The 17,601-nt window shown below is 46.9% G+C and overlaps 1 protein-coding gene across 3 annotated transcripts in view; it reads right to left on the bottom strand.

Annotated features, from left to right (window-relative positions):
• The window catches only part of FGGY (FGGY carbohydrate kinase domain containing), a 169,844-nt gene that overhangs the window by 36,664 nt on the left and 115,579 nt on the right, over window positions 1–17,601 (bottom strand). For all 3 annotated transcript variants that reach the window (XM_064146960.1, XM_064146962.1, XM_064146961.1), the window contains exons 12-14: window positions 15,250–15,324; window positions 7,117–7,237; window positions 2,703–2,797 (exon numbers count right to left, since the gene is read on the bottom strand). In XM_064146960.1, the coding sequence (XP_064003030.1) occupies window positions 2,703–2,797; window positions 7,117–7,237; window positions 15,250–15,324 (291 nt within the window). The remainder of the gene's footprint in view (window positions 1–2,702; window positions 2,798–7,116; window positions 7,238–15,249; window positions 15,325–17,601) is intronic.

Below are 17,601 nucleotides of genomic sequence, written 5' to 3'. Positions count from 1 at the left end.
TGTGCAGAGTCATCTAGAGATGCATGGGCTGCATCAAGAGTGTGGCCAGCAGGGCAAGAGAGGGGATTCTGCTCTAGTCAGGGGCCCCACACCGAATACCACATCCAGTTCTGCTGTGCCCAGCATGAGGAGGACAGAGATGGTGGAGTGAGAAAAAGATAATCCAAGGACTGGAGCACCTTTTCTAGGAGGATAGGCTGAGGGAGCTGGAGGTGTTCAGCCTAGAGCAGGGGAACCTTGGAGCTGCCTTCTAATACCTGAAGGGATCCTAACAGGAAGGCTGCAGAGAGACTTTTCATCAGGGTGTCTAGAGACAGGTCGAGGGTGAATGGTTTGAAGCTGAGGGGGAGTAGGTTTGGACTGGATCTTAGGAAGAAGTTCTGCAGTAAAAGGGTGGTGAAACTCTGGAACTGGCTGCCTCCTCTCTGGGGGTGTGTTCAAGGCCAGGCTGGATGAAGCCTTGGGCAGCTGAGTCTAACTGAGAGGTGTCCCTGCCTATGGTGGGTAGGTTGGAGTAGATGATGCCTGAGGTCCCTTCCAACCTGAGCCATTCCATGATTCTACAACATCACTGAATAAGTTCCCATGAGGGCAGGTTTAAACCCTAAATAGACCAAAATTACCTAAACACACATCACAGATTATTTCCCAGCATTAAATTTTCTGGTTGTGATGAAGCCAAGCTTGGTAAAATCAGTTTTGAGAGGTTCAGTTCCTGCACATGAGTGGAAAACATCTTAAACTTGGCATGAACTATCTCTGTATCTGAAGGCAGGAGACTAACAGATAAGTGAGCAGCAACCACCAAAAGGCACTCACCAAAACAATTCCTCCTTACAAGCACCAGAATTATTGAAGTCAGACACAAGCACATCTAACACTCTGTATTTGCTGCAGTGGGATTCATTTGAATGGAAAAAGCTCTTATGAAAGGAAACTGCTCTTCCTGCTAACCTACACAGAGCTGCACAACACTCACATTTGGAACGTTCACCTTTGGAAAAATGCCAAACACAGCCCAGATCCTCAGCCTCTGCTGGGCTGTTTATTGATTCCAGTGGAACTGCATCAATTTAACTAGGTTAATATGCTAGTTGGAGGCAGATTGGAATGTTTTAATGAGAGAAATGAGATGATAGGCTGCGAAAAGAAAACAATGGTGATGGCTACTTCACTCAAAGGCTTGCTGAGATGCATAAAAATAAGGACACAAGCACAGATAAGAGAGTGTGTGAGAGTCTCTGTCTGTCAGTCAGTGCCGGTGCACCCCTGAGCCTCCTCTGCTGCAGGCTGCACACCCCCAGCTCCCTCAGCCTCTCCTCACAGGGCTCTGCTCCAGGCCCTCCCCAGCCTTGCTGCCCTTCTCCAAACACCTTCCAGCACCTCAACATCTCTCTCGACTTGAGGAGCCCAGAACTGGACACAGCACTCCAGGGGTGTCCTGAGCAGTGCTGAGCACAGAGGCAGAAGAACCTCCCTTGTCCTGCTGGCCACACTGCTCCTGAGCCAGCCCAGGATGCCATTGGCTCTGCTGCCCACCTGGGCACTCTGCTGCCTCATCTTCAGCTACTACCTACCAGCACCCCTAGGTCCCTCTCTGCCTGGCTGCTCTCAGCCACTCTGGCCCCAGCCTGTAGTGCTGCTTGGGATTGTTGTGGCCAAAGTGTAGAACCCTGCACTTTTGTGTATTCTCATCCCCCTGGCCTCTGCCCACCCATCCAGCCCATCTAGGCCCCTCTGCAGGGCTCTCCTACCCTCCAACAGCTCCACAGCTGCTCCTAGATTGGTGTCATCTGCAAACTTACTGATGCTGGACACAATCCTGTGGTCCAGATCATCAATAAAGATATTGAACAGGACTGTGCCCAGCACTGATCCCTGGGGGACACCACTGCTGCCAGCTGGATGTGGCACCATTCACCACCACCCACTGAGCCCAGAAACGTTGTCTGATCTGATGCAGTGCCCCTGTGCAGCAGGAGGAGAGGATGTATTGTAGTAGTGGAATTGCCAGGTGGGAGTACAGGTATGATTTGGGGCACTCAGACTCTTCTTTAGTGTTTTCTTCATTTAAAGGCAGCCAAACCAGGCTTTGGCTGATCCAGTGAACATAAAAGCTTTGCTGCTACTTTTACAACTGCTGCTGGATTGAAATGACATGAATAAACATGAAATTCCACCCTCATTATTAACTCTGCATTGAATGTGGGCAGGACACGAGGTATAGGTGTGTCATTTTTTTACTGCACAAATAGGCCTATGTTGGTTTTTATGTTTAACATTCCTCAACATGAAGGAAGGAAAGGAGGAGAAACAGCACCGAGATGAAAGTGTGACCTTCCTGAGCCTTGCCAAATCCCCTGTTTTGGCTGTAAAATTACAAAGCCCAATTTCACAGGCAGCAGTTTCTATCTGCACATCCCTACAGTCAAAAGGCAAACTCTGTGCATTATTTAGCTGTATCAAAGACTCATTTGTCTTCTGACTGCAGGGACGTGCAGGCAGAAGCTGCTGTCTGTGAAATTAGGTGTGTGGAGTTAAAAAGAGGGTGGAGAGAAAGCAACGCTGGCTCTTGTCTGGCTGTGCAGAAGGTACAAACTTTTCCACTTGAATTCAAGCACATGTTGCCAAATGTTGAAGTGTAAAGCACATAAACACTGAAAAAAACCCACCCCAACCCCAAGCCAGCAGGTAGTGCATACCTGTATAGATGCAAAGTCCCCAGAAGCACAGGCTCCAAGAACAGCAGCACCCACCAAAACAGACTCCACTTCTTTGGACAGGACAACAGGCTTGCCTACACAAGAAAAAGCCATGCCTCTGTTAGGAAGAATACAGCAGCACAATAAAGAATGAAAGCCAAGGAAGACAATGGAGAAAGGAATCAAAAGGCCTTGGAAAAAACACCTTCACAACTCCACTCAGAGCTACTGCAGGTTACTGTTAGTCTCTGTGCTTCCAGGGTCCAAGGAGAATGCAGAAACCAAGTGAAACTATTTCAGCCAAATAATAACAGAGAACACAAAGCACACAAAGAACAACATCCCCTCCCCCCCCCCAGATCTCTGCCATTGCCTATTTGTGTGAGAGGGTTTGGTAGAAACCTGTTACCCACACCCTCCAAACCCACAAGCCTATTAAAAGCTGACCTGGAGGGGAAAAGAGGGAGGCATCTTTTTTGTTTCTTTTGCAAGGCACAAACCAAAACAGAAATGAAACAGAAATGGTTTGTGTTGGTTTTTAAACACACAGCTAACAAAGCCTGTCTGGTTTCCCTGGAAGACATGAAAACAGGACCAGTAAACACTCCCCAGTTCTGCATGAAACAAGAATCACAGAGAATGTGGTACACCCCAGGCACACGACACACCAGGAGAGATCTTCACTTCCACACTGTGCAAGCACCTCAACTAAAAAGATTTTTAAATATATATTACAGCACTGGGAAAGCAAAGACACAAACTCCATACTGTGAAGCAGAATTAAATGGCATTGCTGCATCACCCGTGGGTCCCACATCAACAGCATACAGCACACATACAGCACCCAGCAGTCTGCCCAGGTGGGCAGCAGAGCCAATGGCATCCTGGGCTGGCTCAGGAGCAGTGTGGCCAATAGGACATGGGAGGTTATTCTGCCCCTGTGCTCAGCACTGCTCAGGCCACACCTTGAGTGCTGATCCTGTCTGATTTGCACTCCTGTCACTTTGGTGCTGGAGTGTGTCCAAAGTAGGGCAACGAAGCTGGTGAAGCTTTGAGCACGAGTCTTGTCCTTGAGAGCTGTGTCCAGTTCTGGGCTCCTCAAATCAACAGAGATGTTGAGGTGCTGGAAGGTGTCCAGCAGAGGGCGACAAAGCTGGTGAGGGGCCTGGAGCACAGCCCTGTGAGGAGAGGCTGAGGGAGCTGGGGGTGTGCAGCCTGCAGAAGAGGAGGCTCAGGGCAGACCTCATTGCTGTCTGCAACTACCTGAAGGGAAGCTGTAGCCAGGTGGGGTTGGGCTCTTCTGCCAGGCACCCAGTAACAGAAGAAGGGGACACAGTCTGGAGTTGTGCCGGGGGAGGTCTAGGCTGGATGTTAGGAGGAAGTTCCTGGCAGAGAGAGTGATTGGCATTGGAATGGGCTGCCCAGGGAGGTGGTGGAGTCTCCATCCCTGGAGGTGTTGAAGCCAAGCCTGGCTGGGGCACTTAGTGCCATGGTCTGGTTGACTGGACAGGGCTGGGTGCTGGGTTGGACTGGATGATATTGGAGGTCTCTTCCAACCCTACTTGATTCTATGATTCTATTCCATGATTCTATGACCACAGGTGAGAGCTTGGGCCAAGTCCAAACAAGAAGCCAACTAAAACTGAGGCAGAGATCTCGGAGGCTGTTTGGCAGTAAGCAGTCTTCAGCCTGCTCGAAACCCGCCTGCACGTTTGGCATCATCAGAACAAATGCTGAACTCTTACCAGGCAAACAAAAAGATCAAGATAGTTTTTCAAGTGGCTTAGGAAATTCTGTTGTCTGCCTGCATGGCTGAGTCAGGGGCATTTGCAGCTAACAATAATATATTCAGATGTCTTTTTTTTCCCCTTTGCAGGCAAGAATGGGGGATTGATCCTGGAATGTTAGTTATTTTATCTGATAGGCTCTAATGAGTTCAACATAACCAAGAGCATTTCACTCAGATGAACTCTGACATCCCTTGTCAGTCACTGATTTTACAAATGGGGGAGAACTCCAGGCTGCAAAAAGGCCTTTTTGTACTGAACTGCACTTGGCCATTAGTTACAGTCAAAGAACTTGTGATTACATTTTAATCAGAATACCTTTTCACAGATCTTTTTCTTCTACACATCACGAACCAGCATCCCAACTTGACACACAGATGAAATTCACAAGGCATGAACTCAACAATGTCATTTCCACAAAGCCTTACTTTGAGTACAACCTATTTAGTGAATTTTAAGGGCATCCTTTCTGCATCTCCATTTCTGCTTTCATCTCAGGTAAGCAGACAAAGCGCATTTTCACCTCACTTCCTCCATCAGGCTATGAAATGTGGTTTGATGCTAGAGTGAGTTAGGTCTCCAGACCCAATGCCCCAGATCTGAGCCTTAAAATTTATTCATGACAACTCAGGTGGTCTTAATCTAAAATACACCCAAAACACACACAGGACCATGGAATGGTTTAGGGTGGAAGGGACTTCAAAGCTCAGCCAGTTCCAATGCCCTGCTGTAAGCGGGGATACCTCCCACTAGAACAGGTCACTCAGGACTCATCCAACCTGGACTTGAACACCTCCAGGGAGGGTGTGGTGCACAGAATGAACACCTCCAGGGAGGTTGTGGAGCACAGAATCACCCAATGTGATCTTTGATCACATTGGGTGATTCTGTGCTCCACAACCTCCCTGGGCAACCTGTGCCAGTGTCTCACCACTCTCACTGCAAAGAACTCTTTCCTAACATCTACTTTGAATCTCCTCTGCCAGTTTAAACCCATTCCCCCTCATCCTGTCATTACATCATTCAAAGTTGCTCAGAAGCCCTTTACACTAAATTCTGTTCCTTTTTTCCCCACATTCTTTCCAGTATGTTCATCTGAAGGCCTTTTCCAATCACAGTGATTTTGTGTTCTTAGATGTCCAACACAGATAGGCTTAAGGGAGACCAAGACCAGTGTGCAAACCTGAGACCTCCTCCTGTAAAGGATCACATACCCAGCACCTTCTGCCCATTAGGAACTCTATAGAACCAAAAGCAATGCCACAGAGGTGGAGAAATTATCCCTTAAATCATATTAATGGTACAGACATGGAAGTAATTTAGAAAAGCATCATAGAATCAGCCAGGTTGGAAGAGAGCTCCAAGCTCAGTCAGCCCAACCTAGTACCCATCCCTAGCCAAGCAACCAGACCATGGCACTAAGTGCCCTAGCCAGGCTTGGCTTCAACACCTCCAGGCACAGCCACTCCACCACCTCCCTGGGCAGCCCATTCCAATGCCAATCACTCTCTCTGCCAACAACTTCCTCCTAACATCCAGCCCAGACCTCCCCTGGCACAACTCCAGACTGTGTTCACTTGTTCTGTTGCTTGTTGCCTGGCAGCAAAGCCCAACCCCACCTGGCTACAGCCTCCCTTCAGGTAGTGGTAGGCAGCAATGAATTGTTTTACCTAATGCACACAATGCCCAGTATGAGCAGGAAGTGTCAGAAACCAAACAATTCAAGTAGGATTATCTAAGAGAAATTTTAGTAAAACACATCTTATGCAAACCATAGAATCATAGAATCAATCAGGTTGGAAGAGACCTCCAAGTTCAGCCAGTCCAAGCTAGCACCCTGCTTAAGTCAATCAACCAGACCATGGCACCAAGTGCCTCGCCCAGGCTTTGCTTCAACATCCCCAGGGACAGCAACTGGCCTATAAAACCTAGTGCTCAGTATCCTCATCTAACTGATCTGATTGAATGGAATCATTTCTATAGCATATTTAGAACCATTTTTAAAAACCTGACAGTGAGGAACCTTTTTGACACCTAATTCACACATGGCCATTTAAAAAATGCCATTAAAAGTCCCTGTCCTGCTGCACTGTCTCAAAATCCCTGCAAGTCTAAAGCACCACAGGCTGGAAATCACGCTGGAAGTTTTCTCCCTGGAAGCTGTTTTCTAACAACACAAAGTGTGGAGTTCTGTTTGCAGCACATCTCAGTGCTATTCAAGTATCTTTACATTTCAGGAATTTCAATCTTGCAGAAAGTAACATTTAGAATCATAGAATCAGGCAGGGTTAGAAGGGATCACAAGGATCATCTAGTTCCAGCCCCCCTGCCATGCCCAGGGACACCCTAGTCTAGATCAGGCTGCCCAAAGTCTCATCCAGCCTGGCCTTAAACACCTCCAGGGATGAGGCCTCAATCCCCTTCCTGGGCAACTTATTCCAAGCTCTCACCACTCTCATGCTGAACAACTTCCTCCTCACGTCCAGTCTGAGGATTTTCATTGCATGGTTCTTGGGCAACCACCAAAACACAGTTCTATATAAAGAGAGTATTTATTTTTCCAAACAAAAAGTATTTAACCACCTAAAATAGTTCACACTCTTTTACCCACACTTCTTCTCACTTACCAGTAATGTCAGCATGCATCTGCACAAAGAGAGGGTTCTTGCTCAGCCCACCGCACAGGAACAACGTGTTGATGTGATGCCCTGCTGCCTCCATGGTCTCCAATATATGTCTTGTTCCCAACTTAAAAGGGGGGAAATAAAAAAGAAAGAAAGGAAGAAAAAAGATAGATGAACACCAGAGAGCAAACAGATCTTACAACAGAGTTTGCTAACAAAGAAGGATAATGCTAAAAAGGAATGGTGCTGCTCAAAACAAGAACGATGCTGCTCAAAACAAGAAGGATAGTGCTCAAAGCAAGAAGGATACTGCTCAAAACAGAATGATAGTGCTCAAAGCAAGAAGGACAGTGCTCAAAACAGAATGATAGTGCTCAAAGCAAGAAGGACAGTGCTCAAAACAGAATGATAGTGCTCAAAGCAAGAAGGATAGTGCTCAAAACAGAATGATAGTGCTCAAAGCAAGAAGGATACTGCTCAAAACAGAATGATAGTGCTCAAAGCAAGAAGGACAGTGCTCAAAACAGAATGATAGTGCTCAAAGCAAGAAGGATAGTGCTCAAAACAGAATGATAGTGCTCAAAGCAAGAAGGATAGTGCTCAAAACAGAATGATAGTGCTCAAAACAGAATGATAGTGCTCAAAGCAGAATGATAGTGCTCAAAGCAGAATGATAGTGCTCAAAGCAAGAAGGATACTGCTCAAAACAGAATGATAGTGCTCAAAGCAAGAACGATGCTGCTCAAAACAGAAGGATAGTGCTCAAAGCAAGAAGGATAGTGCTCAAAACAGAATGATAGTGCTCAAAGCAAGAAGGATAGTGCCCAAAGCAAGAAGGATAGTGCTCAAAACAGAATGATAGTGCTCAAAACAGAATGATAGTGCTCAAAACAGAATGATAGTGCTCAAAACAGAATGATAGTGCTCAAAACAGAATGACAGTGCTCAAAACAGAATGATAGTGCTCAAAGCAAGAAGGATACTGCTCAAAACAGAATGATAGTGCTCAAAGCAAGAAGGACAGTGCTCAAAACAGAATGATAGTGCTCAAAGCAAGAAGGATAGTGCTCAAAGCAAGAAGGATAGTGCTCAAAGCAAGAAGGACAGTGCTCAAAACAGAAGGATAGTGCTCAAAGCAAGAAGGATAGTGCTCAAAACAGAATGATAGTGCTCAAAGCAAGAAGGATAGTGCCCAAAGCAAGAAGGATAGTGCTCAAAACAGAATGATAGTGCTCAAAACAGAATGATAGTGCTCAAAACAGAATGATAGTGCTCAAAACAGAATGATAGTGCTCAAAACAGAATGATAGTGCTCAAAACAGAATGACAGTGCTCAAAGCAAGAAGGATACTGCTCAAAACAGAATGATAGTGCTCAAAGCAAGAAGGATAGTGCTCAAAGCAAGAAGGATAGTGCTCAAAGCAAGAAGGATAGTGCTCAAAGCAAGAAGGATAGTGCTCAAAGCAAGAAGGATAGTGCTCAAAACAGAATGATAGTGCTCAAAACAGAATGATAGTGCTCAAAACAGAATGACAGTGCTCAAAACAGAATGACAGTGCTCAAAGCAAGAAGGATACTGCTCAAAACAGAATGATAGTGCTCAAAGCAAGAAGGACAGTGCTCAAAACAGAATGATAGTGCTCAAAGCAAGAAGGATAGTGCTCAAAGCAAGAAGGATAGTGCTCAAAACAGAAGGATAGTGCTCAAAGCAAGAAGGATAGTGCTCAAAACAGAATGACAGTGCTCAAAGCAAGAAGGATAGTGCTCAAAGCAAGAAGGATAGTGCTCAAAGCAAGAAGGACAGTGCTCAAAACAGAATGATAGTGCTCAAAGCAAGAAGGACAGTGCTCAAAACAGAATGATAGTGCTCAAAGCAAGAAGGATAGTGCTCAAAGCAAGAAGGATAGTGCTCAAAGCAAGAAGGACAGTGCTCAAAACAGAATGACAGTGCTCAAAGCAAGAAGGATAGTGCTCAAAGCAAGAAGGATAGTGCTCAAAGCAAGAAGGACAGTGCTCAAAACAGAATGATAGTGCTCAAAGCAAGAAGGATAGTGCTCAAAGCAAGAAGGACAGTGCTCAAAACAGAATGATAGTGCTCAAAGCAAGAAGGATAGTGCTCAAAGCAAGAAGGATAGTGCTCAAAGCAAGAAGGACAGTGCTCAAAACAGAATGACAGTGCTCAAAGCAAGAAGGATAGTGCTCAAAACAGAAGGATACTGCTCAAAGCAAGAAGGATACTGCTCAAAGCAAGAAGGATACTGCTCAAAGCAAGAAGGATACTGCTCAAAACAGAATGATAGTGCTCAAAACAGAATGACAGTGCTCAAAGCAAGAAGGATAGTGCTCAAAAACAGAATGATAACTGCTCAAACTGGAATGACACTGCTCAAACTGGAATGATACTGCTCAAACTGGAATGATACTGCTCAAACTGGAATGATACTGCTCAAACTGGAATGATACTGCTCAAACTGGAATGATACTGCTCAAACTGGAATGATACTGCTCAAACTGGAATGATAAGTAGCTGCCCCTACCAGTAACCTGAGTGCTGGGAACAGAGCTGCAGGGGTACAGCCTCTGCCCAGCTTCCAGCCACTAATGGACACTGTTATTAAGAAGCAGGAAAAGCAAACAAATGGCAGGAAGAATTGGGAAGTACGTGGGCACAGCACACTGCAGTAAACATCCTGGGGCTGGCTGAAGAGGTGAAGACACAGCAGCCCACAATAACACAGAGAAGTGGGGCTTGCAGGGAAGCCCTGACAAGTGTGAGAGGCAGGGATTTAGAGAAGACAGAGAACTGGGCCCCAGGAGAAGCTGACAGCAATGATAAGCAGCTATTTGTGACCAAGTGCAACAGAGTATGGAAAACATTGCCAGATCCAGAACTAAAACCTACATGGCAAAGCCAACCCAACCAAACCCTTCTATTTACTTTGTCTAAGAGCATCTGAAAATCACTCTCAGTAGAGAGATTTCCAAGCTGAAGCCAAACAGCAAACCAGAATGTAAAAAAGGAGCAAATAAACCTCTCTGTTTTCTGTCTTTTCAGCAAAAAGGAAAACCTGAAGAATTTTCTACTGGTTTAACTATTTCTCTTGGCCTTTGCCCTATGCAAAATAAAATGTTCCACTTCATGCCTGGATTAACTGAAACATCTAAAATGAAGGCATATTTTTCAGCTTTTCATGTACAGCCTTGGTTCTGAGACACCCAAAGTGAACAGCTCAGTGTTCTGCTCTGCAAATGATGAAAGCAAATGCTTGGCCATTTAAAAGGAATGTTCTGTTTGCTTTGCTTGCTTCCAGCTCCTCACTGAAATCAACCTTCTGCCTCTTTCCTCCTGCAAGAACATTTTCCATGTCTTTGAGAAGCTATTTCATAGAATCATAGAATGGTTTAGGTTGGAAGGGACCTCAAGGATCATTCAGTTCCAACCCCCCGCCATAGGCAGGGACACCTCCCACTAGAACAGGTTGCTCAGGGCCTCATCCAAGCTGGTCTTCAAAAGCTCCAGGATGTTTATAGTACCTTGGAAGTCAGTTTTGAAGCTCTGAATTTGACAAGATCATAGAATGGTTTAGGTTGGAATGGACCTCAAGGATCAGCCAGGTCCAAACCCCTGCCATAGGCAGGGACAACTCCCACTAGAACAGGTTGCTCCAGGCCTCATCCAACCTGGCCTTGAACACCTCCAGGGAGGTTGTGGAGCACAGAATCACAGATTCTGTGTGCCCAGGAGGTGGTGGAGTGGCTGTGCCTGGAGGTGTTGAAGCCAAGCCTGACTGGGGCACTTAGTGCCATGGTCTGGTTGATTTGCTAGGGCTCGTGCTAGGTTGGACTGGATGAGCTTGGAGGTCTCTTGCAACGTGGCTGATTCTATAAGGTGGAAGGGTGGTTGGGAGCCCCTCCTGGGGACTCTGGTTTCTGAGAGGGCTGTGGTGTTTCTGTACCACTTCAGCTTTGTCTATAGCTGTAACTATTGCAAATACCTGCCTGTCTACTGTGCTAAGCTGCAAATATAAAGCTTCATCCCTTAACTTCCAGCTGCCTGAGTCTGGCCTGGGTGATCTTATAAGAGCAGGGGGGAGGCAGGGAACTCCCAAGCCATCACAGTCAGTACAAATGACTGGCACCACTCTGGAGAGGCCTTCAAAAGCTATTTTGGTTTTTCAGGCAAGCACTTGGGAGGAACTTCAGTAGCTGCCTAAATCCATCACTTCCCTCTTGCCAGAGAGGGCCAATTTCCAAAGCACACAGCCACCACTGCAATGATGGAGAAACCAACTGCCCTACAAAGAGTCTGTCTCCTCAGAACGGGCTTGATGGCCACAATTGTATCTCTGCTCCTGTTCTCACCCATCTGGCTGCTGCAGTGCACTTGGCAGTGAATGCTGAAGGGGTTATTCTCTTTCACTGCTGCTTACATTCAGGGTTATTAACAACTTCTCTCCCAACATCCACATGTCAGAGACCCTGAGAAAGAGCACACCGTGGAAATGATTTGGTGTTTACCTGCCTGGAAAATTGCATTCAGGCAGCAATTGAATTTACAGCCAGGCTTACTTCACTGGAGGGAAGTGGGGGGGAAGCTAATTTAATCCTGGATTGGAGAAAATGCAAATCCAGGGACTTCAGATGCAAATTTTATATAAGAAGAGGGGGAGGGAAAAAAAGCTTCTCCCTGCTGAAAAGAAAAGCAGAGATTAACATTCTGTGGGCAGGCTGACACTTACCACAAGACTTTTAGGTTTAAAGTCTCTTTTGCAGCCATTGAAGACAGCTAATGGTACAGGATGGGGGCTGTCCTGGAGGAGAAACTTCTCCTTCAACAAAAGTGAAGCTAAAATGGGGAGTGATGGAGAGTGAGAGGGAAAATCGAATTTCTTAGGTATCCTATCTGCAATAAGTAAACACATCCAGGTAAAATCAAGTCTGCTGTCTACTTCTGAGTCACTGCTCCAATAGTGTTAGGATGATTTGTGTTTACTCACAATGAGAACTATAGTATGGCCTTATCCTCAAAGTGCAGCAGCAACAAAATTAGCTATCAAAAATAAAAAGATCAGCAGATGCTGAATTGAGTCTTCAACAGAGTGTTTGCATTTTACAGTAACATTTGAGCTGTGTCATATAAGGAGATAACAGGTGACTTCCCCAGGACTTCCAGCAGAGGAGGTTTCCACCTGTTCCACACGGGGAAAGGCCTTTCAGGGGCCAGTATCAGTTGCTGGCATTGCTGAAACTCTCCTGACATTCTGATTTAAATAGTTGGATTATACTGAAGCATCAGGTATATTCAGCTTGAAAAAGATTCGAACATCTGGGTTGGGCCACTCCTAGCACCAGTCCTGAAGCATCAGGTACAGCCAAGCTACATTCAGCTTGAAAAAGATTAGAACATTTATGCCTGGGCCAGTCCCAGGCACAAATCCAGGCTGGCTGCAGAGTGGGTCAAGAGTAGCCCTGAAGAAAGAAATATGTAAGGGGTGTTGGCTAAGGAGAAGCTCAGCATAGGCCAGCAGTGCTCTCATGCAGCCCAGGAGGCAAATCATGTCTTGGGCTGCATCAAGAGGTGTATGCACAGCAGGGTAAGAGAGGGAATTCTGCCCTTTTACTCTGCTCTGCTGAGCCCCACACCTTGAATACTGCATCCAGTTGTAGTGTCCCCAGCATGACAAGGACAGAGAGATGTTGGAGTCAGTCCACAGAAGGGCACAAAGATAGTCCAAGTGCTGGAGCATCTCTTCCATGAAGATAGGCTGAAGGAGATGGGGATGTTCAGCCTGGAGAAGACTCCAGAGGAACCTTACAGCTGCCTTCCAATGCCTGAAGGGATCCTACAGGAAGGCTGCAAAGGGAAATTCCATCAGAGTGTTTGGAGGGAGGACCAGGGGGAGTGGTTTTGGACTGAGGGAGAGTAGGTTTGGACTAGTTCTTAGGAAGAAGTTCTTCAGTACGAACATGGTAAGACTCTGGAACAGGCTGCCCGGGGAGGTTGTGGCTGCCTCCTACCTGGGGGTGTTCAAGGCCAGGTTGGATGAAGCATTGAGCAGCTGAGTCTAGCTGAGAGGTGTCCCTGCCCACGGCAGGGGGGTTGGAGTAGATAAGGTCCCTTTCAACCTGAGCCATTCTGTGCTTCACTAACTCAGAGCAGTGAACTCCAGGCTGAGGTTAAGCTCCTTCAGAGGAGGGAGGGTTAACACAGAAGATGTACAATTCCCAATAAATCCACAGCAGCCTCCCACCCTCTATATCCCAGATGGCTGACCCAGCCTAGCAAAGTTGTTGTTTAAACAGCAGAGAAGTTTGGAAGCTTGCCAGCTGAACAGAGTTTTTGGTCAGGAAAACTCCCCAATTCATCAAACTCTTCATATTTTGCAAGAACACCTCAAGTTCAACCAATTTTTTCTATTGAAAATAAAGAAGCACAAAAGAATCTGTCAAAGGAACGTGGCTAACAGTCACCAAATGCCTGGGGACAGCAGGCCCCAGGGAAAACACTCTGCACCAGCCTTTGAAAACCACTTCTTTGGCCCAGGTTTTCACTTCAAACCAGAACTGCTTCTGAACTGCAAATCTTAGCTTCAAGAAAAAATCAGGGCAGAAATAAAGTATTGCAGTAAAATGCCCCATCTCTGCATGTTAGCAGAGGCCACTTGATACAGATGGTCCTTCTGTCTGCTCTTACAGCAAATGCAGCCATCAGCGTGAAAAGTTACACCAGGCAAACTACTTGTCCTGCAGAGAGAGGTTTAGGATGGGGTCTGTTTGGTCTGTAGTGTCATGAACTGAATCACAGACCCCCTGTGACCTGCTGTGGCATAGTGTGCTGACTGTTTGCAGATGATACCAAACTGTGTGGCACAGTCAACTTGCTAGAGGGCAGGGATGCCACACAGAGGCACCTGACATGCTGCAGAGGTGTGCCCAGGCCAACCTAATCACATTCAGCAAGGCCAAGAGTAAGGTCCTGTACCTGGGCCAGTGCAATCCCAAGCACAGCTCCAGGCTGGGTGGGGAATGGCTGAGAGCAGCCCTGAGGAACAGGACCTGGGGGTCTGGGCTGATGAAAAGCTCCACAGGAGCCTGCAGGGTGAGTGCAGCCCAGACACAACCCTGTGCTGGGCTGCAGCAAGAGCAGTGTGGGCAGCAGGGCAAGGGAGGGGATTCTGCCCCTTGGCTCTGCTCTCCTCAGCCCCTACCTGCAGTCCTGGGTGCAGTTCTGGAGCCCCCAGCACAAGCAGGACATGGAAGTGTTGGAGCCAGTCCAGAGCAGGCCACAAAGATGCTGAGAGGGCTGCAGCAGCTCTGCTATGAGCACAGGCAGAGAGAGTTGGGGCTCTGCAGCCTGGAGAAGAGAAGGCTTTGAGGAGACCTTGGAGTGGCCTTCCAGGATCTGAAGGGGGCTACAAGAAGGCAGGGGAGGGACTACTGACAAGGTCTGGTAATGACAGGATGAGGAGGAATGGGTTTAAACCGGCAGAGGGGAGACTGAAAGTAGATGTTAGGAAAGGGTTCTTTGCAGTGAGGGTGGTGAGACACTGGCACAGGTTTCCCAGGGAGGTTGTGCTCCACAACCTCCCTGGAGGTGTTCAAGGCCAGGCTGGATGAGGCCTTGAGCAACCTGTTCTAGTGGGAAGTTGGACCTGGCTGATCCTTGAGGTCCCTTCCAACCTAAACCATTGTATGATTCTATGACTCATCTAACAGGCAAGCAGGGGAAATCCATGGATTTAGGAGCAATCTGAAGCTGAGGCATTTCAGGGGAGCACCAGTTCTTTCACACCATTGCCAAAGCTCTTTTTTTTCCCCTCTAGGCAGCCTAGAAGGTTAATACTACCCCACATTGCATCAGCCTCTTTCCTCACATCTGCACTAGAGGCAAAAAGCTCCATTCACAGAATGGTAATAAGGAGAAAACTCTTTAAGGGAACATTTTTTCCATACTCTGTTGATTATTGTAGAGCAAGGAGTAGTCACCAACGTGTACAACCAACATCGTGTTCCTTTAAGAAGTCCATTACAGGAATTCACCTATTATTAGAAATCTGTTCAGCAGAAGAGGCTGATCAGTCTGCCACAGAAGAGGAGACAATTCATTTACTCTTTTATGCACTAAAAATGGCTTACAGCAATGGCTTGGATGGTGGCCAAGTAGATAAGGGCGAGCTCGTCCAGACCCCGAGACAGCGTTAGTCCAACAACCTGTGCAGAGATCAAAAAGGCTCAATTACAAACCCAGCCAAAGCAAAACCCTCAGCGTTTGCTCTCTGCTTTCTTGTTGTAACAAGTATGAAGGGCTCATTCCCTGTGCTGCTTTTGTAAGCTGTACACATGGTGTTATGTTAAACATGTTATTCCTGCTCCAGAAATTGTTCTTGCCCTTGCAAAGGAGCGAAGAACAAGCGGCAGGTTGGATGGAATCAGAGACAGATTAGCTCTGACAGTTTTATGTTGTGACTCAGACACTGCTTGTGAATGTATTTAATGTAATAATATGAAAATGCTATTCCACAAAAATAACTTTTTAAAAGCCTTTCTCCCCCTCCCTTCCATGCACCCTAATTCTGGAACACAATTAATAATTAAAGCTGTATCTTAACCTCCTCTCCTCTGACACAAATCAATACTGCGCTGTAGTTACTCTGGATTAAGATCAGCATAGGCAGGACTTGAAAGCAGCCAGAATTGGGGCAGAAACCATGTGGCTCTTGCCAGTATTTGCAAGGAAATTCTGATTCTCCTGCAGCATTCTTTTGTAAAATAACCCAGGCATTATTAAGACCCAAACCCACAAAAAGCATCTTTTTATTTTGGATGTTTCCCTGGTTTGTGGTTTAAAACACGTTGCAGTGCTTACACCTACGCCCTTCCCTGCCTCAGCCTCAAAGAGAGCAGAGTTTGGTGGGGGTGAGCAGCTTGAGGTGCTCACTTCAAGGCCATGGTGCCACTCTGAAGACCATTTCTGCATTAATGACCAGGTATTTTGTTATCATCAAATGACCCTCTGGTGGTATTCTTCTGCTGTGGTTCTGCACAGTAACATCCTAGCTGATCTACCACCCTGAAGGTCAGTGAAGAGAAACCATCCACACATTTAGAGCTGAGCTGAACATCTCCCCAGCACAGCTCTCTGGTGAGCTTCCAAACACTGCTCTTTGTCTCTCTGGACTACACTGCTGTGACAACTTCTTTGTGCAGAACACAACATTTCAAGCCTTTGGAACTAAAAAAAAAGGGAATTTTAAATCCCCAAGCCAGAATCAGACCAACTTTGTCTTTGAATAAAGGTGTGTGAAGCACCATGGTTCACAGGCTCACAGGATATTAAGGGTTGGAAGGGACCCAAAGAGATCAACCAGTCCAACCCCCTGCCAGAGCAGGACCACTCAATCTAGCACAGATCATAGAGGAACACATCCAGGCAGGCCTTGAAAGGCTCCAGAGAAGTAGACTCCACAGCCTCTCTGGGGAGCCTGTTACAGTGTGATCTGGGACCCTTACAGTCAAGAAGTTCCCCCTTGTGTTGACATGGAATCTCTTTTGATGCAACTTAACACCCATTGTCCTATCCCAAGGAGCAGTAAGCAGAGCCTGTCCCCCTACTCCTGACCCCCAGCCCTCAGATCTTTATAAACACTGATTAAATCCCCTATCAGTTTTCTCCTCTCCAAAGCAGCACCAAGTCCCTCAGCCTCTCCTCATCAGGCAGTGCTCCAGTCCCCTCATCATCCTTGTAGTCCTCTGCTGGACCCTCTCCAGCAGATCCCTGTTCCTCTTAAACTGAGGAGCCCAAAACTGAATGCAGTATTCAAGATGAGGTCTGACCAGGGCAGAGGTTGCCTACCTGCAGTCATGAAAGCATCTATGCCCATTTTTAACATAGGGGATTGTCATTTTCTGTTGAAGTTTACCACCCAACAACTCCAATACAGCATATTTACTCAACATTCATGTGTTTAAATCAGTTAATCTCTCCTCAGAATATTTCATTCCTTCCCAGACAGCCATACCTAAAATTAAGGGTGATGAAGCTGATCAGAGGCTTGGAGCACAGCCCTGTGAGGAGAGGCTGAGGGAGCTGGGGGGGTGCAGCCTGCAGAAGAGGAGGCTCAGGGCAGAACTCATTGCTGTCTGCAGCTCCCTGAAGGGAGGCTGTAGCCAGGTGGGGTTGGGCTCTGCTGCCAGGCAATCAGTAGCAGAACAAGGGGACACAGTCTGGAGTTGTGCCAGGCCAGGTCTAGGCTGGATGTTAGGAGGAAGTTGTTGCCTAAGTGATTGGCATTGGAATGGGCTGCCCAGGGAGGTGGTGGAGTGGCTGTGCCTGGAGGTGTTGAAGCCAAGCCTGGCTGGGGCACTTAGTGCCATGGTCTGGTTGCTTGGCTAGGGCTGGGTGCTAAATTGGGCTGGCTGAGCTTGGAGTTCTCTTCCAACCTGCTTGATTCTGTGATTCTATGAATTGCATTGAAATCCATTGCAAGA

This window comes from Pogoniulus pusillus, chromosome 8 (assembly GCF_015220805.1).
Source record: "Pogoniulus pusillus isolate bPogPus1 chromosome 8, bPogPus1.pri, whole genome shotgun sequence".
NCBI classification, from domain to species: Eukaryota; Metazoa; Chordata; class Aves; order Piciformes; family Lybiidae; genus Pogoniulus; species Pogoniulus pusillus.
This window is presented reverse-complemented; position numbering and strand designations above follow the sequence as displayed.